This window comes from Lynx rufus, unplaced genomic scaffold, assembly GCF_022079265.1.
Source record: "Lynx rufus isolate CCGP_SWC_20201006 ecotype Redwood Valley unplaced genomic scaffold, mLynRuf1.p SCAF_9, whole genome shotgun sequence".
NCBI classification, from domain to species: Eukaryota; Metazoa; Chordata; class Mammalia; order Carnivora; family Felidae; genus Lynx; species Lynx rufus.
The window spans coordinates 38,053,590-38,076,966 of NW_025814897.1; the positions used below are offsets into that span (position 1 = coordinate 38,053,590).

Sequence of the window (23,377 nt, forward strand, 5' to 3'; positions counted from 1 at the left end):
TAATCTGTGAAGTCATTAGTCTTCCTATTTTACAGCTAAGGAAGCCGATGTTCAATGCCTTGGGTTACACTGCATGTAACTGGCAGAGGCAGGACTTGAATTCATGTCTGACTCACTAAACCAGCCTTTAATCGCTATTTAATAATAATTAATTAGTATTTTCAGCCCCAAATCTGGTGAACACTTTTGCCATTTCGAGTTTCCTCATCCTTTACGTTCCCGTATGTTCTTTCTCTTCGTGATCCCCCACGTCCTTTCTGCCCCTTCATCCTACCGTTGGCCGGCATTCCTTTATTATTCCGTCTTCTCACTATCCTTGACCAGCACCGTGCCGGCCTCAGTCATCCCCATGCCCATCAGCCCTGTCCCTTTCTTCCCCGGAGACGTTCATCCCTAGTATTCCCTTATTCCTCTCTCTCATTTCTAAAATTCCCCCTCCTCCCACGGGGTCCTCGTCCCTCCAGCCTCAGGGGACCCTCTCACCCCCGGTACGGCCACCTCCTTTCCCAGGGTCTAGAAGCCGCGCGGGGCACGCAGCGAGCGCACGCAGCGAGCGCAGCACGTCGGGGCTGCAGTCAGAGGGGCGCCGCGGGGTCCTCCGGCTCCTCGGCGGCCCCCGGGCGCGGTGCAGTCTGGGGGAACATGGCCGCTTCCGGTCTCCCTCCCGGGCCGGCGCTGGCTTGACCGCGGCCCTTGCCCGGCGCACTCCGCCCTCCGCTCCTCCCGCCCCGCAGCGGCGGAGGTCGCTTCAGCCTTTCCCTCCCGCTGCCCCCGCCGCGCCATGGAGAAGAGCTCGAGCTGCGAGAGTCTTGGCTCCCAGCCGGCCGCAGCACGGCCGCCCAGCGTGGACTCCCTGTCCAGGTAACCAGGATGCCCACGGCCCCGCCCAGCGTCCGAGAGGGATGGAGAGGGGCCGGGGACCCGCTGGATGGTGTCCCATCTCTCTGACTGTGCTTCCGAAGGCTGCGCCGAAATTCCTTCCCTGGGACTTGGGAGCCACTTCTTCCTCCCTCTTTGGGGTTTAGAGGCTGGGAAAAGGGAGGTTAAAACTCACTGCCGCCTTATCGGTGATTCTCCCTTTCGTGCAACGATCTCGTTTCATCCCTGGTTGAGGCAGCCCCAGTTCATTAGTTTCTCTTGTTTCTCATTCCATCTCGAATTATTTTTTTTGGACAGCCCTTCCCCCAGCCACCACCCCTCATTTCCTCTCTGCCTGTCTTTCTTTACTATTTTCAAAACCATCCTCCAGTCTTTCTTCCGTCTGTCCGTATGTCTTTGATTTTTGGATTCTTGCCCACCCTTTCCTCTTTTTTTCCATCACTTCACTTCCTTATCGCTTTCATGATTTTCCCTATACTCTGACCACCCGCCACCCTTTTCGTTTTAAAAATGTAAATAAAAATGCCCACTGTACCTCTGTTTTCTAAATCTTCCAGCTGAAAGTCATTATCTAGGAATCTGACTAGTCCTTAACCCCGAGTGAATAATGAGTGGTAGTTTTCTTTCTTGGACTACCGGTTCTCCTGGTTATTTCTCTTGTACCAGATGGGATTTTTTTCTCCCTGGAATTTTGAGGAGGACTTTAGTATGCAGTTTTGCAGACAGCTGTTGCGAATATTAACTAGACATGTTTTCGATGAATTTTTTTCCTTTGGTTTTAAAACAGTGATTTAAAATTTCGGGAAGAAATAATAGAAGACCTGTGTATATTATATATTCATAACAAAATAAGGTTCTTTTCCATCGAAAAATAGTCTAATTGTTATTAGAGAGTTATTAGATACTGATCTGCTATGTGAAAACATAATTTTCATTATCTTCTGAATAAACTGAAGTTTCTCTCTTTTAATTCGTTTTGGGGTTTCATTAAATACGGGTGATACTGCTGTGTTTTCCTATTACTGTTCAGATCTCATTGGGAAATGATTAGCTGATATCATCATTATAAATTAAGATTCTCTTCCGAAAGCATTCATAGCAGCCTACCCACACCTTTTCCAGAGTTCTTAACAAACACAGTGTAATTGCTTGTTTAATTGTCTTTTTTATTAGGCTGTAAACTACTGGAGGACAAGGACCTTACTCATTTTCTTATCTCCAGCATTTAACAGAGATGCTGTGTGTCAGAGGTGCTCAACAAAATTTTTTTTGAATTTGTAGATTTAATAATTTTCCAGGAGAGAAGAATTTTTCTTTGCATTCAATTACATATATTGTACATTTGTTTCAAGTATTTTTAAAATTTTATGTTTATTATTCTGAAATTTAGAAAGCTGAGGATTTAAAATTAAAGAGAAAACAGGTTGGAAAATTATATTTTATAGGAAAGTTATAAATGACAGCTATGGTTCAGAATAGAATGTAAAGAAAACAAATGAGGCAACCAGTAATCTCACCCAAGTAAGAGGATTTAGAACCACAGGAGGCAGCATAGTCTGTTAGAATGAACAATATACTGGAAGTTAGGAACTCTTAAAAGTCCCTGGCCCAGCTAGCTCTTTGGCTTGTATCATAATCTTTCTAGTCTGCATTTTCTCATCTTTCAAAATAAAAAAAGTTGGTCTAGAAAAACTGTAAGGTCTCTGGGTGCTCTAAAATTCTATCATTCTTTATCTTAATGACAATGATTATTAAGATGCATTCTTATCAACTACTAATTCCCTTTACAAATACTCTTTGTTAACAGATTTTTGAAATTATACTAAGTAAATGTTATTATTACAAATTAACGTACCTAATTATGCCACTTAAGCACATTTATTGCCCCCCCAAAAGAAAGCCCAGTAACTAACGTTTATACATACATTTTAAGTTTTAATTAAAGAATTGGTTTTTTTTTTAATTTTTAAAAAAATTTTTAATTTAATTTAATTTTATTTTTTTAATGTTCATTTATTTTTGAGAGAGAGAGAGACAGAGTGTGAGCAGGGGAGGAGCAGACAGAGAGGGAGACACAGAATCTGAAGCAGGCTCCAGGCTCTGAGCTTCGAGCTTCTAGCACAGAGCCTGATGCGGGGCTCGAACTCACAAACTGTGAGATCATGACCTGAGCCAAAGTCGGACACTTAACCGACTGAGCCACCCAGGCGCCCCTTAATTAAAGAATTGTTACTGACAGAAGAATATGAGAAAAGTAACTCCTTGAAAGAGTTTTGACTGGAATATGTTATCCTCATCCTCTCTGGAAAAAATATAAGTATGATCTGCTTTCCATAGGAGAATGCCAGCTTTCATTCCTCTCCTCTGGAAAGTAGAAAAAACTAACATTTATTGAGTGTGTGCTAGGTAGAATTCACCCTGCTAAATTTTTTCATATCTTTTATGAATCATTGCACTTGTTTGATCAGTGTAGAATAGCTGCATTGGAGACACTTGTTAGAAAGCTTAAATTTAAACTTAATCTAGGCTAACAATCAATTGTAGGTGAGTCTAATACAGAGGCAAGGTAGACAACCATGATTAGAATAGCTATGCTAAGTGGCTATCCAGTAGCTTAAATTTTTACTTTGATAGCTTATGGTAAAGCAAACCATCAATGTTTGGACTGTATTATCTCAGCCTTTTGCAGAAACGTTGCCCTTAAAGTGTAGTTTATTTTTATGCCTTCTGTTTTTTATAGTTAGGACATTTTTAATTTCATATTTTCAATTAGGGAATTGCCATGTGAATTTTTTTGATACCTCCCATACAATAATAGTTTATATGTTCAATGTGTTTCCTGTGTCTTTTCCAGACTAGACAGACTGACACAGATTTCTGCTGAGTTTGGCTCCAAGAAAAATTGTTTATGTAAAAAATGTATGCTTCCCATTTGTTTGAAAATAGAAACTATGTAACTGCATCTTTCTCTTCAATTTAGCAAAAAGATTTCAGTCAGATTTGTACCTGAAGTTGGTAATACACCCCTCTCTAATTTCTTCAAGTACTTCTACTATTAGATGAATTCAGTTTAAGTATCATGTTATATTCAAATGTGTTAATTTGTAAGTTTTTTAATGCTTTTCTGGGATATCTGGGTAATATAAATCTGAAAAATAATACACTAGTCTTTCTGGTTGCCCATTGTTTTTGTGAAAATGACACACCATTGCAGTGGGGTGACTGGCTCTTGTGGGATCTGTAGTTCACACTAAATGCATGTTGAATCTTGATATCTATATCTACCTGTCTGTCTGTCTATATCTTTAGTCATCTCAGAGTTGCTATTGCAGCTCTAGGCATTGCCTTCTAGGTCATCATTGACTTGATACTTTTTGGCCAGAAAAGAGTGATTTTATTTTTCATATGATATCCGGATGGCAGTTTCCTAATCAGCTATGGTCATGTCATCTTGCATCCTTAAAAAAAGTAATGTTCTTTGGTGAGTCTTGCTTGGAGTTGCTCAACTTCAGTAGGCTGTTCAGTAGCTCTTACAAGAGCTACTGCTGTTGTCCATTCTTCAATGCGTCCAGCTGATAGAGAGCTGGGAGCAAATTCACTTCAGCACACTGACAACCTGGCTGTATTCCATAATTTAATTCTTGCTGCTCTTTCTCTGATTCTTGACATAAGTATGACTTATACAGGATAGAGTTAAAACAATACTGTGGGCTAGATATGATAGCTAGGGTAGGCCTGTGCCTTAGAATTGTATAAGTTATGCAGCAGGATTTGACACTATCCTGGTAGTATTCTGCCTTCTTAGTCTGGTTTTCCATTTTTTTCAGTTTGTACGCTGTTATAAAATGTACTGCTTGAGTGGGTTTCTTTGATTATTTTTTACTATGCATAATCAAATGCTGACACATGTGATGCCAAATAGGTGCCCAGTGAACGTTTAAATAAAGAATGGTTGAATGTTCATTGCTATTTTATATGTTGTGTCCACTCAAAGGATTAAAAAGGGTTTTCTTATGTTGAATTTGGCCTGTAAAGACACAATTTCAGGTTCAAGCTAAAGTTATTCTTAAATGAAGTCTCTTGACACACTGAGCTGATTTAATTGACTACATTATCTTTTCTTGTGCCCAGTCCTATATATCTTCACAACATTGTGTTCCTGTAGCCTACCTGCTTTTCCATCTGCTACTCTTTATCATTTTGGTTTCTTTCTGTCTAACTTATCTTGTCACTCATTTTATTTAATGCCTATTTCTTTCATCCTTTATATACCCTCATGCTGGGCACCACTTGTTCGTCTCAGATTATTTTGGTGTATAAGTTGATTTCTAGTCTGTAAATTCATTAGCATTTATATTTACCTATTTATATGCACATATTTACATTTAGCTTAGATAAAAATCAAAGGGTGGCACCCAGAATATACTCAAAAAATAGCCTTCAACTAATTACATTTTTAAGTTACATGTCTTCCTTTAAAATTACCATCATCTGAAAACAGCAAATCCTGGATTTTTGTTTCCATGAATTTTGATGGTACTTATAATCTGAAAAGGGAGAAAAGTTTTTGAGATTTCTGAGACACATTTTGTTGTAAGGTCTGACCTTTACTTTCAGCCTCAAGGTCACTTAGAGGTAATATGTTGGTAGGAAATATGCTTTTGGGTTGTTTTCCAGTAGTGGTGATGGATTTGTGTCCAATCACACATTCTTACCCACTTCCTTGTGACTCTTGGCATGTCTTCGGAGGCAGCTGACCAGGATTAGTGGTAGAAACTCACTGTGGAACTTAGTGAAACTCACAGGTTGAACTTCAAGCCTTGGCCATATAATTAGCACTTTGTGTCAGACATTGAGTGTATTGGTCACTTAAAAATTACTTATTTTGGATTTTATTTTTCCAGGACCCTAAAAGAACTTTAAAGTTTTGTCAGAGGAGATGCAATATTATTGTGAACTAATCAATAATTACCGTGTAGATTTTTCTGAAAGAGCATTTAAAAAGATTAATTACTAGTCAAAAGTATACAAGTATACTAAAGCCGAGATTGGGTCCCCTATATGTTTTCTTCTTTCCTCTTTATGCTATCATCAGTAGTCTTCTATTAACGTAGACCATTAGTTCCCAGATCAGTAGCATCAGCATCCCTTGGGGATTTGTTGAAAATACAGATTCCTTGGTCTTACCTCAGATCTAATTGGATAAAAAACTCTAGGGGTAGAGCCTGCGGTTTGTTTTAATATGTCCTCCAGGTGATCCTAAACTAAAAGTAAGAGTTTGAGAGCCACTGCCTTAGGTCTTTTACTAATTGTTTTCTAGTAACTCCATGAAATTTGCTGAAATAGACTAAGTTAAGGTCTGTGTTACAGCTACCATAAGCCTATTACTTGACAGCATTTTTGTACAAATATTGATTGAAGTAGTGGAAGGTAAAAGTCATCTTTTGTGGATTTATGGTATCTAATTTTAGGAAATTTCTTGAGGGTTTTTTTTTTTTTTCTTTTTCTCAGCCATGAGTAACACATCAGAAATACGTGTTTTAGGCCTTTTCTTAAAAATAGGTCTTTGGTAAGATACATTAGGGGTAACATTAAAAAATATATTATAAAGAAGTAATTCCAGGAAACCATCACCTGAACCAGTGAAGTCTGGATTACGCCCAAGGGAAGGAAATAACCCTGATACAGATGTCCAGAAAGCAGTAAGTTTATTTTGTAAAGCTGCCAAGTTCATGCTATTGTATTCAAAATCACCAGGGCCAAAGGTTGTATGTGATTCAGGACTTGACCAGTGGAAAGTCTCTAGATTTTAGTAGAGAGTATTTTTTCTTTTTAAGAAAATTATTTTTGAATAGGTAAAGCACTTGCCATCTTGGTCCTATTGTTTGATTTAGTTAAATCTATGGATAGGATTGAAAACTATTGAGAGGTTATAATTAAGGACAGGGAGTGATTTTATAAGCCTGCTTTCCATAGGAAATCAGGTTAAAAATGGAAATATTGGGGGAAAAAAAGGTTGGTACAAGGTTATTAAAATGAAAGACACTGGTGAAGATGCCCTTTTAATGAAAATAATAACCTCAGTTCACTTTCCTGTAATTCTATTACACAGAACTGATTGTGCTGTCCTTCTTAATGTGTTTCTGTATATGTACCAATGCTGTCATCACTATAGACTGCTAATGCATCAACTTTGTAGTTCTTCCCCTGCCCAAGTACTTAGTACTTACTGTGGCAATACTCGCTGATGACTTTTCATTCTTTCAGAGACTCTTACTGGATGTGATTATCTCTTGGGCTCTTTAAATACTTTTTAGTCTATATTAAATAAGGGCAGATGCTATGTTTTCAATATAATAAGAATTAACTTTTAAAATATGTTTCAGGGGTGCCTGGGTGGCTCAGTCTGTTAAGCGTCTGACTCTTTTATTTTTATTTTTTTTTAATGTTTATTTATTTTTGACAGAGACAGAGCATGAGCAGGGGAGGGGCAGAGAGAGAGGGAGATGCAGAATCTGAAGCAGGCTCCAGGCTCCGAGCTGTCAGCACAGAGCCTGACGTGGGGCTCGAACTCACAGACCACGAGATCATGACCTGAGCCAAAGTCGGATGCTCAACCGACTGAGCCACCTAGGTGCCTCGCGTCTGACTCTTGATCTTGGTTCAGGTCAGGCTCCACACTGGGCATGGGGCCTGCTTAGGATTCTCTCCCTCTCTCTCTGCCCCTTCCTTGCTTGCATGTGTGCGGGCACACACACACATACACACACACTCTCTCTCTCTCTCAAAATAAATAAATAAACATTAAAAAATGTGTTTTAAACTATATACTTCAAAAACCCTAAATAGTGATACTTGGAAAACTCTTGTTATTTTTTTAAAGTTAGGGTTTTGATTTCACAGAGTATAAGAGAAAATCCAAACTAACTGGCTTAACAGAGATAATTTAAGTTTTTCACCCACATAAAAACCCAGGGGTAGTCAGTACAGATCCGATATAGTGGACCTGAAGTGTCAAGGGCACAGACTGGTTATTCCAGTGTTATCTCGTGAACCAAAATATTTGTTGAAGCGCTAACCTTTGCATTCATTGTAGTCACGAGAAAGGAGGAAGGGAAGAAGAAAGGTATGTTCTCTCTCTTTAAAGGATACTTTTTTGAAGTTACATGTAGCCTTTTAAGCTTCTATCCAGTTGGTCAGAACATGTTCCCATGGCCATATGTAGCCAAAAGGAAGGCTAGGATATATAGTCTCTTCTGGGAGGCCTGTGTTAAGCTAAAAATGGGAGGTTCTGTCTGTAAGAAATAGGAGAGAATTGGTATTGGAGGTAATTAGCTGCTTCTTCATATTATTTAAATGAATCATTTTAGCAAAGAAGACATTTTCCGGTTAAAGTCTACAATACTTCACTTCTGAGACTTGCAAAAGCAGTGACCAACGTAGAAAATGCACTGAGAGACATGATATATGGTAGCAGACTAGAAAAGAAAACTGTATCTTGGAGCACTCTCAACTCTTGAGTTTTTTTTTTTTTTAACTTTCTGTTTTTTTGTGTATTATTTTGGGCCAGATTTTTATAATCCTAATGTGGGATTATAGTGTAAAAGGGATATGTTTAATAATCGTCAGCTTGTGAAGTGAAAGGCAAATGGAAGTCAAATGAAGAATGATCAGCTGTACTATTTCATTGTTTATTTCCTTTGAGGAGCTCAAGGAATTGCGTGGTAAAGTGGCCGTGGTGGTGAGGATGGTGGCCTACACTGCTTACTCTTCTGCAGTTCTCAGCTCATTTCCAAGCCACGTGTCCATGTGTTTTATTTCCCACCCCCAAAATACTGCATCAGGTTCTATTTTCTCTCATTTCAATTCTAACGGTTTGGTATCTGTAAGGGAAATAAATCTTGCTGTTTGGGGCCATGTTAGTTTCCGAGTGCTTTTGCCAATATTTTGTGTGTTTTTATACCTTTGACCTACAAATTTGAAAATCCACAGAAATCTGTTTATTCATTTTTGTGTGTGCTAATTTAAATATTACTATTTTAAGCATGGAATGTCAAACATAGGTGTTTAATCATTTAGGAGTGAGTAGGAGAGGGTAGAGAAGTCTCCTCTGGATCGTATTATTCCTTGGATTCAGAGGGTTTAATAGGCATGAGTAACCAATATATGCATCTCCTTTCTTAACAGAATTGCATTCACAGATGACTGCAAGTGAGCAGTTTTTCAAGTAGGACTCTGTTAGCAGGTCGTGTGTTAGCAAAAGGAATAATAACTTTGGCTGATGATAGGCTCCTGGTTACCAGGAGCTTAATTTTCTTGAGCTGAGCCAGGATGCTCAGCAAGGTCAAAAATAAAATTTTATACGATACAGATGTCCTCTGCTACTGGTATTGAATAATATTCTTCCATTACCACCAAAGGCAGTACCTAAAAATATAAGCCCCTGGGATAAGCTTTGCTTTTCAAGTGGTGGACAGTTATTCTACTAGTAAATTAATATTGTTGTTGTGATTATTAATACTAATATAAATAATAAGTATAAATAATAACATTTCTGAGTGCTAAATCCTTTAATATGCATTTTCTCATATCATCATCATAATTGGATAAGATAAACAGTGTTAACTGTTTCCATTTTACAGATGAGAAAACTGAAGATTAGGGAGAGCAGTTTGACATTTGGACCCAAGTCTTTTTAATGTTAGGGTCTTCGTAAAGAACTGATCATACCCGAAGATCTAGTGTTCAAGGTCCAGGCCAAAACCTGGTGGTTAGAGGACAGTCCTGAGGCAAGTTGATGGGTGGTAGAGTGATTGGCTGCACTACCGAGAAGGAAAAGGATAACGTGTACACAGTAATTAGTGCGTTCAGAGTGTCCATATTTGGAGAGAATTTTCTCTAGCTTCGAATGTTTTCTTCTGACAGAAAATTGGATGATTTTTTTTTTTTTTTGCTTGATGATTAAGAGGATAGTGTCATTAGAACAATACTACATTTTGAACGTCAGATAAATTATGAAGCAGGTAGACATGGTACCAGAACCTCCTCCTGCCATTCCCTACCCCGCAGGCTTTATAGAATAATTTAGAATACTTTACTGTAGGGTTCCTTAAATATCTGAATTCCCCTAAGTTCCTTTGTGTGTTTGTTTACAGTTAATGTGTTAAGAGCCATTGACATTTGAAGATCATCAGAAGTGAAGATAAAACATCTCAAAAATTATAATGTAAGTGAATGGGAAAATGGAATTAAAAATGGACAAAAGTTAATATTGCCAACAATATTTCTGGAATCCATATACTTTTGCCCCAAATGAAATTTATGCATTTGAGTAACCAGTAACTTCAAACTTGAGTCCCAATTCCAAGTCCCAGTCCTTAAAATTCTGTGTTGGAGTAAACAGTTGCTACGTTTTGGTCACCAGTAATTTTCCATTAAAATTCTTTGGGCTTCCGCATAATGTTTTTTCCCTTTTTCTCTTTAGTAGTTTGCAGTTTGACAGTGGCTCCTGCTATATTTAAAATTATATGTGTGTACAGACTGAGGTTTTTGCTCTTCAGCTGGTGATGTATGTTCTACCCAATTTTAATTTTACTACCATTTTGTATGTTTCTTAGCCAAAAATATGACAGCTAGTCTCTTCCCTTCCTTTCTTCCTCTTTATAAATATTTATTTATCATCTACTGTGGCCTGCACATTATGCTAGATCCAGAATTCTTAAGACCTTGGTGCTTACATGAGTTGTGTCATTTTTTTATACAGTTAGGGACTTTAGAGATCATGTGATGTGACTAGGACTTGTGATGACCTCAAGTGTGGCTGAGGACCACCTGCATATTTCAGTCACCTGTGTTGCTTGGTGGACATTTAACTTCCTAGCTTCCAGTGCAGACATTCTGAATCATGGGGAGTGGGCCCAAGAATCTGCACTTAAAGTGAGAACCTTCAATCCAGATACTTTCTAGAATCTATAAGTTTGTAGATGCAGGAATAGACCTAGAGAAGTTTAATAATTTACCCAAAGGTACAATATGTGCTAGAAGGCCAGAGAAGATTGGTGTCGTTTCAAGTCCTTTAAAGTCAAGAGCTAATTAGTGTTAGAAGTGTTCTCCTGACTCCCAGTTCTAGACTTCATTAAATCATGTAGTGACTTTTGTTGGGCCAGGCAACTTCATTGTGTATATATAAAATCATAACTAATCTATCACTGGTATTGAAAAAATTAAATGCACATATGGGTTTTGTGTATGAAAAACATGGACTGTTTTTTCATCAGATATGTGACTGGTTCTGATGGAAAAAGACCTTAGTAGTCCAAGTAGATCCCCCCACCCCCACTTTGGCCATGGTACTATTCCTACTTGGCCTTTAAGTTTTATGCTTCTGAGGAGGGATTTGATTTAATTTTTGCATCATGGTAACTAGCATAGTGCTTTGCAGATAGTAGGTGCTTGCTAAACTATAGTATGAACAGTTTACTGTTAAAACTTTGTCTCCCCCCCCCCCTTTGGATTCTGTTATATACTATTAGGAGTGGTTTTATTTTCTTGATATTTTATTCTGTTATTTTTTATTTTGGCGGGGTGGAGGGAGAAAAACGGGGGGAGAGAGAGAGAGAGAGAGAGAGAAGATCTTAAGTGGACTTCTTGCTCAGCGTGGAGCCCAGTGGGGGGCTCGATCCCTCAACCCTGGGGTCATGACCTGAGCCAAAATCAAGAGTCACTGACTGAGCCACCCATGCGCCCCATGAATCTGATATTTTTTATACCAAGCCAGAGACCTTAAACAATTGGTTATTTTATATTTTTAGTATTGAATTATTATAGCTGATAGTCACAGTATCTCTGAGGGATTGAAATAGTCTAAATTATTTTCTGAATTATAGAAGTTTGACTTAGTTTTAGTATTGTGTATATTTTGTATTGCGTATGGTATACTGATAGTTACTGAATTATAATCTTACATTAGGAAATGTAGTTTTCCAATTTTTGGGAAACATTCTGTAATTCTCAAATTTGTTAGTAAGTTTAACTATAAAATGCCATTTTCCAATTTTCTGAATATTTTGGAACATGTTTTAATTGTAAGATATAAGAAAAGCAATATTTAAAAATAACTTTTTCATTTCTAATAAGTTTAAGTAATGTAAATTTTCTTTCCATTGAATTTTTTTCCTCTGTTTTAACCACAGACCCCAATAAATACGATATAGCTGTAAAAGAGAACTTTATCCACTATGTAATCTAACTTTTTCATTTTTTTATGCTAGGACACTAAAGCTAAGGGATTTGCCTAAGAGTGGAAATTTTATGAATGTTGCCATATATTTGTGAACAAACAGAATAATATTTATGGTATTTCTTTTAAAAAAAATTTTTTTTTAACGTTTATTTATTTTTTTTGGGACAGAGAGAGACAGAGCATGAACGGGGGAGGGGCAGAGAGAGAGAGAGACACAGAATCGGAAACAGGCTCCAGGCTCTGAGCCATCAGCCCAGAGCCTGACGCGGGGCTCGAACTCCGGGACCGCGAGATCGTGACCTGGCTGAAGTCGGACGCTTAACCGACTGCGCCACCCAGGCGCCCCAGTATTTCTATGATGACATGTGTGAAAAGCTTTTAAAAAAGTGTCACACAAGTAGAATGTATTATGATTACTGCTATGATGATAATGTCTAAGTTCCCTCATGACTTGATTGAAAATTTTCACTATTGTTTAATTTAAAGTCAGAAAAAGAAACTGGTCAGATTTTACTGAATTTCTTTTTACTTTGCAGGTTCCCTAAATTTCTGTTTCACTGTGTGTAATCTAATCCAGATTGTCACCTTATAAAATTACACAAAATACTCAGGATGATATTTATTGGAAGAGTTCTGTCGGCCATTTCCCATGGGAAACTGATGAATGCCCAGTTTTATCCCTCAGTGTAATCAAAGTAGCTAATAGTAATAATAACATATTTTGGTGTAGTTTTTGTGGTTACAAAGCTCTTTGACCTACATCATCTCCATTGTTTCTCATAACAGCCTTGTGAGGTAGATCTTTGATAGATGAGTTACTGAAGCTCAGAGAAGTGATGTGATTGTCACAGTCTCCTGTGCATAAGAGATGGAGTTAGAACTTAAACTTTGACTCCAAATGCCATTCTGTTTCCACTTCCCAGCATAAATCTTAACATGGAACCCCTGAAGTTTCATGGGATATACATCTTGCTATTTAAAAGAAATTCTGAGTATTGGAAAATCGATGACAGTTTCATCTTGTCCAGTCAACCTGATTATTCAGTGCATACTTCTCTTTAAAAGTCTGACTCATGTTGCTACTTTTAAAATACTTAATAAGAGTTGCAGGTATCTTTTGGATCAAAGACTCATTCTCAGCATGGCTACCAGTGTGTGCTGCTTAAAATTATTTGAGTGTTTAAATGTTTTTTTTTAATACTTTTTTTTTTTAACGTTTATTTACTATTGAGAGACACAGAGCATGAGCAGGGGAGGGGTAGAGAGAGGGGGAGACACAGAATCTGAAGCAGGCTTCAGGCTTTGAGCTGTCAGCACAGAGCCCGACATGGGGCTCAAACACACAAACCACGAGATCATGACCTGAGCCGAAGTTGGTCGCCTAACCAACTGAGCCACCCAGGTGCCCCTAAAATTATTCGAGTGTTTAAATGTTTGAAACAGTAGTATGTTGAACTATACAAGCTCAAAAAATAAACTGTGATATGATACAACACAGTGTACTGAAATGTCTTGATTCCTTCTTAGTCCTTGGCTCTTTAGTTCTGATTCTACTTCTTGACTGTGACTCTGGATGGGTCACTTGATTTCTGTGAGCCTGATTCCCTTATCTGGAGAAAGGGTAAAATGATATCTGCTGTCCTACCTTTTATAGGGCTGCTTTGAGGCCTAAATATGAGGATTGATGATGCTGACAATAATAAGAAAAAATCAGCTAACTGCTGTGTAATGCATATCATGTGGTAGGCACAGTTTTAAGTATAGTTGGTTAAGCATCTGACTCTTGATCTCAGCTCAGGTCTTGATCTCAGAGTCTTGAGTTCAAGCCCCATGTTGGGCTCCACACTGGGCATGGAGCCTACTTTAAAAAAAAGTATTTTAGGGGCGCCTGGGTGGCGCAGTCGGTTAAGCGTCCGACTTCAGCCAGGTCACGATCTCGCGGTCCGTGAGTTCGAGCCCCGCGTCGGGCTCTGGGCTGATGGCTCAGAGCCTGGAGCCTGCTTCCGATTCTGTGTCTCCCTCTCTCTCTGCCCCTCCCCTGTTCATGCTCTGTCTCTCTCTGTCCCAAAAATAAATAAACGTTGAAAAAAAAAATTAAAAAAAAAATTAAAAAAATAAAAAAAAGTATTTTATATATGTTCATTTAGTTCTCATAACAGTCCTGCAAGGTATAAGAATTGTTACTATTGCCACTTTGTAGATGCAAAATCTGAGGCACAGGGAGGTGAAGTAACTTCCTCAGGGTCATACAGGGTGACTGAACCAGAATTTAGTACCAGGCAGTGTAGCCCTAGAGTTGGTAGTATGTGTGGAAGATAGTGTGCTTTGACCCATGTAAAGGGCTGTGCTAATGTTAAACATTAATACTTTAAAAAATTGTTTAAAAAGAGAGATGTGTTCCTCATCCTTGTTATACAGATAGAGAAAAAAGACAAAAACAAGCAAGAAAAAAGTCTTTATGATTTATGATTTTTAACAATTAACTGACCTCACAAATTTGGAAGAATATTAGAAATTATGGAGAGATAAATTACTGAATGAGGCTAATACATTTGATTTTTAATTTAACCTTTCCAGGCTAGAATGAGAAAGAGACATTGAGTGCTTTTCTTTTCCTACTGAATGTTTTAACTTAATGACTGGAAAACAAAGTGAAATACCTGTGTTATTTTCTGGGATTTTGACGTTTGTGCAGAAAAGTTTTATCTCATTACACTGCCAGGGAGTGACTAGTTAATAGTAATAATTAGTTTTGCTTTGTCTAGGATTACAAAAAAAAAGGCAAACCTTTAGATAGTCTGAAGAATGAATATGTGACTTTATGGTTTTAATGCTGAATTCAGATTTGCATGATGGGATGAGAAAATCGTATGTGAGGTCATTTGTGAAGGAATGAATTCCCTATATGTTTTTCTGTTTGTCCAGCTCAAAGTGTTTTTGAGAAAGCATTTATTGCGTAATAGGTCAACTGCCTTTTTTTAGTGTTTCTGACCTTGTATTTCAATTTGGAATGGACGTATTTGTTTCTAAAAGGAAATGCAGTTTCAGAGTCCTGCACTTTGAGTTCTAATGATGTGACCAGTTTTCAGTTTAGTATGACATTTTCTCAGCTACACTTAACTATAAATAACTTCCCCTTTAGGCTACTTATGAATCTGTATAAGTTTTAATTTTAGCTCTTGTCTTCAGAGTTTGAGTCAGATTTAGAAGTTCTGAGAAATTCTTTTAAGGGGCTGCTGAGGGTTTTGGGATTGGCACTGGGACTCAGGGTGCCTCTTACTCCATTTTTACCCCATTCTCTGGACACACGCTAGTATTGGCTAGAATATTTTGGTTTTTACTTGTCCATTTATTTATATTTCCAGATAAGTGCTTTGAAGAAACACTACTCTGCAGAAAAAAAAGTATGTAAGGCATTTCCTTTATAGCCTGGTTTTTCACACTTGCTGGTGCATTACCACATAATATGTCCTGACTTTTGGGAAATATAGTTGACAGACCTGAAAACAAAATAATGAAATTAAAATGTCCCCAAGGTCACATGTACCTTAGAACCTTGGGATTTTCCAGACAGAGTGCCAACATGCGCCAGCTGTCCCAGAGCTCAAATCCCCTTTGTTTCTCGGAAGAATACAAAATGTATTCTCTCATCTGTATCCATCAGATGCCATGATGAGAAGATCATTTATGCTGTATCTTTTTATACTATAGATCGGTTAAGGAATTTAGGGTTCTGGTGTAGCATTTCAAAAAATAATTATAAACTATAAATTAATTTGGTTTTGGTAGTTGTTTTTCTATTTTGGGGATCCTGCAAATATTCTGACAATAAGTCTTTTGTGTGCCAATGTTTTATACACACTGCAGGCTTTTTATTATTTTTTTTAATAAAATTTTGAACAGAATGACTGATAGAACATGAACAGTGCTTATGACACTATGGTCCATTGTGTAAGCGCTGAAAGCAAATTTGCATTCCTCGAAAAGCTTGTTCACAGGCAGAATATAGAACACATTCTTTAATGTTCTTGGGCAAACATGTTATGCGTGTGCTCAGGACATTAGTTTCAAGAGAATACTTTTTAAAAAGGACCTTTTCTTTCCATGGACTACTGAAGAAAAGTTAAATTGGCAGTAGGAGGGAGTGAAGCGATTTAAATAAGGCAAGTAGTTTAGATTTTATTGTAATGACTATGGTCATTTTACCTGGAAGTAAAAGACATACAACCTCTCCCAGATCCTCTGGAGGCGTTTGTTTACTAGGATACACGAAAAGATAGGTGAGTTGTTTTCAGGCTGGTTTGAATGAAGGGTATATATCATGCTGCTGTATTTATCTGTACCTTTAATTTTCAGACATACTTTTTTACTTTCGGTAGAAATGTTTTTATTGGATTTTGAAATATTAGATCAGGAGAAATAAGAGTACTATAAATATACTTATGGCGTCTGTTAGTGCTTGGGTTTTATATTTCTGTTCACTATTGCGAAATACCTCCAAGTGTACTATGAATGACAATAAAGTAATGATAATTCCATTAATAGTCCAGCAAACCAGTAAAGCCAGAGAGGTTCAATACTTTGCTAATGGTTACACTGAAAGATTCAGGTGACAGAATTGGTTTTGTGAGTGAAGCTTTGGGCAGTCTTCTGTTTGTGTCAGAAGTTACGTAAGATGTGTGTGTATGTGTATGGGTGTGTAATATATGTATAAATATATAACATAGAAAAATATAAATATATTATTTATAGATAAAAAACGAAAAACATAAATATAATATATATTTATACATATATAAAAAACAACTTCATCCTGATATTTGTTCTTTGTTTTAAGTGATTCATCAAACTCTTTTTAAGTTTAAAAGTTAGTACATGCAGTTATCTTAATCAAATGAGGACATTTTACAGTATAGACCTAAGTGTAAAGTACTTTTGCGGCCAAATGCTTTGCTTCATTTTAATTTAATTAATCGATTCCTTCTTAAAAGGAGACCCTTATTTCTGATCTCATTCTGTTTTCCCTTCTGAAGAAGATACTCTTATATTTCCACGGGGCTATTTGTTGAATATTTTCTATCACTGCCCGTTATTTAGCACTAATAACTTTCAATAGGCCGTGTTTTTGATCCTTATTATAGTCTTACACAGTATTGTTAACTTATAAAGAACAAACAGAGACAGATGTAAGTAACTTGCCTGAATTGTTATTTGCTAAGTGGTGAAATCAAGTCTCTGTGACCCTAAAGCTTATGTTTTCAGCCACTAAGCACTTCTACATCTTGTTCTGTGCTTTGTGTTCTCTTCTGTTTCAGTTGTGTCCTGTATATTCCTTCATTGCTATACAGTACTATTATGAGACACTTTCATATCTGGCACCTTCATTAGGTTGTAAGTCCCTTGAAGAAAATGAATCTATTTTCAACTTTATCCCTAGTATGTAATCCATTGCTGATGTTAGTAAATGTCTGTGGAAGAGATAGATGGGAGGGCATGATAAGGGAGATTCAGGAAGTTCCTTCTCCCCAAATGGAGGGGAAGCGTGGGAAGAGCAGGAGGGCAGATAGCTAAGAGGCCTTTAGCTAGAGGTAGGCTTTCTTAGTTTCTATCCTTCCAAGGAGCTGAACGGTACTTTGAGGCATGGAAATATTCGGAGGTGATAGGTGAACCCTGCTCTCTGGAGGCAGATTTCTCTGCCTCTGCAGCATTAACAGTGATGCTTGTAAGCCTAGTAGTATTGAGGCAAGAAGTACTTCTGTAGTTGGTACCCCAATTTATTTGTTTGAACATAATTTTCTTAATTTGCAACTTTTTAGCTTGATTAATTCTCAGGAATGGTTATAATTTAAAAAAATCTCCTAACTGAAACAAAAAAATAGAAAAATGGAGAGGACTTTATCTTATTTAATGGTACGCTTTTGAAAAGCACACAGAGAGTAATTCCTGTCCCCCTACCAATAATTAGTTTGTATAACTGCTCGCCTAAATGCTATACTTTGAAATGGCAGAACTTTTGATACCAAAAGGGTGGAGCCTTGTTCTTAGGAGTAGTGTAGCAAAGGAAAAAGACATTCTGTTATAACAACAGCAGACCAGTAAATGTGTGGGAATGACTAAGAGTCAGATGATGGGATTTCTGTTTTGATCTTGTGGTGGAAGGAAAACTGTGTCACTCTGGCTAAGATAGTGGCAGAGCTATTAAAAAACAGAGTTTGACTACAGCTGTTCTCTATTGTGCCTCCCTTACTGTAGACCTAAGTTCTGTTCTTCCATGGGTATGTGTGTTATTTTGTGGAACTAGAAGTTAACATTTAAATAAGATCAACTTGCTTCTTTTTAATTAGGAATAAAGAGAATAATATAGCTTAGGGTGGGATGAGGAGTGGGTTAAAGAGCAGGGAATTCTGAGGAGAGGGACTTCCCATTTATAGAGCCCATGGCCCTGCAAATTTGGATAAATGCATTTGTGAATGTAAATTGCTTGCACGTTCATATAATCTTTACTCTTCCTAAGAGTTGAGAATGAATCAGAATTTAATACATTAGACTATAATTATAGATTTTTTTAAGTTTATTTATTTTGAGTGAGAGAGAGAGAGAGAGAGCGAGAATGCGTGTGTGTGCACACAAGTGCTTGTACTTGTGTGAGTGGGGGAGGGACAGAGAGAGAGAGGGAGAGAGAATCCTAAGTGGCTCCACAGTCAGTGCAGAGCCCAATGTGGGGCTCCAACTCACGAACCATGAGATCATGACCTGAGCTGAAATCAAGAGTCGGACACTCAACTGACTGAGCCTCCCACGTACCCCTGAAGAGTTCTGATTTTTATGTGGGAAATTTTCTTGGATTAAGCATTTACTGAGTTTGTGCATTTTACCAAAGTAGAACACATACACTGGCTTGAAAACATTAGCAAAGAACCAGTAAGAAATAGCTGTGAATTAAGGGTGAATGTGCTGAAGGGGACATATATCCGGGAGGAATGCTGTTAATCTGGAAAGTCGTCCTGGAAAGATGCCTTGTTTCTTAGCCCCATATATATTTGTTTTTTGCTTTAAACTTAAATCTTAAACATTTTAACAATGACTTCATTTTCTACATTTTAGCATGTTATCAGTTGCAGGACATTCCTGCCCTCTGCCTTTTTTTTTTTTTTTTTTTTTTAGCAGTAGGATTTACCTATAAAAGAATCTTACAATTCAGGGGTGCCTGGCTGGCTCAGTTGGTTAGCTGTCCTACTCTTGATCTTGGTTCAGGTGTTGATCTTGGGGTCATGAATTCAAGCCCTGTGCCGGGCCATGCAGGGTGTGAAGCCTACTTAAAAAAAAAATTTTTTTTTCAAAAAGAATCTTAAAATTCAGATAGCATTTTCAGTTATTTTTTTAATAACTATTCAGTGAGATAACGAGCAAGTATTTTTTATCTCGACTCATAATATGAAGTTGAGGCTCTAAAGCCTAACCGACTTTCCATAATTTATGAGACCTATTTCTCTTCTTGTAGTTTAAACTCACATGTCTGGTTGGAGTGGGAGAGTAGCTTATCTATGTGTTAGCATTTGCCAAAGCATCCCTTGCTTTATATTGTGAAGATGCTTTTTAGTATGGTAACGTAATCGACTATAAAACACTTAACTATAGATCTCCTTTTTTGGTTGTGAAATTGTACGTGGCAGTTGTGGTGAAAACAGAAAGGATCTGTGTTTCCAACAATGATTTAATAATTGGAACAGGTTGCTACAAGGGAAATATAAAATTTTCTTCTGTAGAGGTTATTTTTGTTTGCTCATCTTGTTTTAAATGAATTGTATTAAGTTTCCTCAGGAGAGACTATTTGATTGTTGACAGTTTAGTTCCTTGGTTCTTTTACAAAAAAATTTTTTTAATGTTTATTTTTGAGAGAGAGGAAGGGAGAGAGAGCAAGCAGGGGAGAGACAGAGAGGGAGACACAGAATCTGAGGCAGGCTCCAGGCTCTGAGCGTCAACACAGAGCCCAACGCGGGGCTCGAACTCATGAACTACGAGATCATGACCTGAGCCGAAGTCGGACGCTTAACCAACTGAGCCACCCAGGCACCCCAGTTCCTTAGTTCTTTATGGACCAAATTATTAGAGTCTCATTTGTTTGGCTCTGTCAGTCCTGTGTTTAACCTTATTCTGATAAATGAGAGTTCTCTGATGGTAGTGGGAGGTGTCCTATTCCAGGCTCCATTAGGTAGAAATAGTTTAAATTGTTTTGGTGTTTCTGTTTGTCAAGTAATGTGCTAAACTCTTTGCACACGTGATTTTATTTAATCTTTATAAGTAGGTGAAGTCTTCCTGGCAGTCAGTAATTATTAACTAAGTGAAGGAGATATAAAATAAATAAGTAAAACAAAAACTATGTCAGATGATAATAAGCACTCTAGGAAAAATGAAGCAGGGAAGGGAGTAGAGAATGAGTGGGTGGGTTTAGAGTAGTTTGCAATTTTAACGTTTTTTTTTTTATTTTTTTTTATTTTTGGGACAGAGAGAGACAGAGCATGAACGGGGGAGGGGCAGAGAGAGAGGGAGACACAGAATCGGAAACAGGCTCCAGGCTCTGAGCCATCAGCCCAGAGCCTGACGCGGGGCTCGAACTCACGGACCGCAAGATCGTGACCTGGCTGAAGTCGGACGCTTAACCGACTGCGCCACCCAGGCGCCCCAGAGTAGTTTGCAATTTTAAATACAGTGGTCGGGGAAGATCTTACTAAGAAGGCAATATTTGAGCAAAGAAGCTGAAGGAAAAAATGGGAAATATGGGAGAATAAAATTAGAGATAACTGAAGGAATAAAGGTCTTCAAGTAGGAAGTTGCCTAGTGTGTTTGAGGAACAGAAAGGAGTCAGTTATAGGCCAAGGGAGCAAAAGGAAGAATGGTAGAAGATCAGGGAGGTTAGGATGGGAATGGATTGTCAAAGGCCTCATAGGCCATTTTGGAGACTTGGGCTTTTATTCTGAGTGAGATGGGAAGGTAGTGGAAGGTTTTTTTGCAGAGGAATGACAATATCTGATGTTTCAAAAAGTCTCACTCTAGCTACTGTTTTAAGAACAGACTGGGGGGGAGATGCAGGAGTGATTTGGCTGCAACATCTATCACCCCATTGATTTCCGGGGTTGACTTGGCTGATCTGGCTGCCTAGTCAGGTGTCCTCCTCCTCCCTCACTGGTCCATGTGCATCCGTCCCAAAGCTGTTTTCTTAGTTGAAGAGGATGCCCTTCCCTGATAGAGGAGGAGCATTCTTGTTAGGTCAAGGGTATCCAAGTAGCTGCGCTCCCCCACTAGAACCTCTAAACAACTCTCAGTGTCCGTTTGTAGGAGAACTTAGGGTAGTCGAATTTCCAGGACTCCAGATACCCCCAGATGAGGTGCTGCATGAGACAGTTTGCCTTTCTTAAAAACAAAAACAAAAACAAAAAACAGACTGGGATGCAGAAGCAAGGACACTGGTTTATTGGCAGTTAGAATCATCCAGAGGAGAGAGATGTAGAAGAGGTAGAAGTGACTGGATACGGGTACTGGACATGTTTTGAAGGTGCAGCCAACAGAATTTCCTGAGTGTTTGAACATGTAGTTTAATGGAAGTCTCAAAGATGACTCCAGAGTTTTTGGCCCAAGAAAGTATAGAAGGCTGGATTACCATTTACTAAGATGTTAGAGCTGGTTTCAGGAAGAAGGGTAGGAGCTAGGTTTGGGGCATCTTAGGTATCCACCTGAAGGTGTTAAATAACTAGGTTATTGGAATCTGGAATTCAAGAGAGAAATCTGGGATAGCACTAAAAATTTGGGTTCATCAACTCATTGCTGTTAAAGCTGTGAGACTGGGTGAGATCATTAAGGAGGGGAGGTGTTGTCAAGGACTAAGAGTTCAGGGGTACTCCAATGTTAAGAGGTTAAGATGAGAAGGAAACATTATAGGAGATCTGTGAGAAAGAGTAGCTAGTAGCTAGTAGGGTAGCCATGAGTTTTGGAAGCTGAGTGTTGAAAGTATTTCAAGGAGGAAAGACCAGTTATCTCAACTGCTGCTGATAGATGAGTACTAAGTATTGACAACTGAGTTTAATGGAGTGGATGTTGTTGATGACCTTGACAAAAGCATTTTGGCTGGCCTGATGGAAGTGGGTTCTGAGAGAATGAGAGGTGAGGGATTGGAGGCAGTGAGTATAGACATCTTCTTCAAGGAGTTTGGCTAGAAAGAAGCTTAGAGGAATGAAGTGGTATCTGGAGAGGTTGACAGAACCTCTGTGGTCACAGTGCAGAGCCCGACGTGGGGCTCGAACTCACAAACAGTAAGATCATGACCTGAGTCAAAATCAAGGGTTGGGTGCTTAACCCATTGAAACCCAGGTGCCCTGAATGCTTGGGGTTTTTAAACACAGACAGGAAGAATAGTCTGAAAGTGGCAGTGAGGAACAGGGCCCGATTTGCAGGGCCATTGGTGGGAGAGGGGTATAGGAGAGAAAATGAAGACTTAATTTTCCATTTGAAAGAGCTATGGGGAGAGCAGTGTTCTTGGGAAAACCAGGCTTCAGTTAAGAGTGAAAGGTGAAGAGACCATTTAAAAGAGAGAGAGAGTAGAAGAAAAATTGCTGATGTTTGACCTTGAAAATCCAAAGTACAGGAGTTAGGGGTGAATGGAAGATGAGATCAGAAGAGAGGTTTGGGGTCTGGCCGTTCTGACTTCTTGTGGGAACTGTTGAAAACGGAGATGAAGGATATGATGAAGTTAGTCCTTACAGTTTTTAAGATGGGGCTGTGATGAGACTGAGTATTGAAGGGGGTGGGAAAGGTAAGGTCCTGCATGGACCACCCACAGTTCTGGTTGTTTCCTCTTCACTTTGCTGATAGTGGGGGTAAGGCCAAGGGAGAGATGGAAGGACAGTCTTACTCCTCTAGAGCATTTGGATTTCTGATGCCCTTTCTTAACTCCTGCAGATGGAGGCTAGTTGCTGGGGGAGAGTGGGTGGTGTCACTTGGAACCCAAGGAGCTGAATTAATGACCAATTTGTCATCTCTGTTTTGCATATAAAGAAACTAAGACTTAGAGAGCATCCTGCCCAAGGCCACATGGCCACTGGGTAGTGGAGTGAAAGGAAATGACGCACTCTTACACAGTAAAATAGATGACGGGTCAAGGAGCGGTAACATTCTGTGCGATAACACCACATTGTCATTGGAGCCTTATCTTCATTTACTTTCAGATCCTGCAGTATCACTTGGCTTTATACTGGATTCTAA

General features: G+C 38.5%; 1 protein-coding gene across 3 annotated transcripts in view; it reads left to right on the forward strand.

Moving 5' to 3' along the window:
• Positions 1-633: 633 nt before the first annotated feature.
• The window catches only part of MTMR2 (myotubularin related protein 2), a 117,693-nt gene continuing 94,949 nt past the window's right edge, over positions 634-23,377 (forward strand). For 2 of the 3 annotated variants that reach the window (XM_047071752.1, XM_047071753.1), the window contains exon 1: positions 634-861. In XM_047071752.1, coding sequence (XP_046927708.1) covers positions 782-861 — 80 coding nt within the window. In that variant the 5' untranslated portion in view covers positions 634-781. Of the gene's footprint in view, positions 862-10,034; positions 10,106-23,377 lie in introns of all 3 variants that reach the window. The other variant, XM_047071754.1, reaches the window with a different exon arrangement.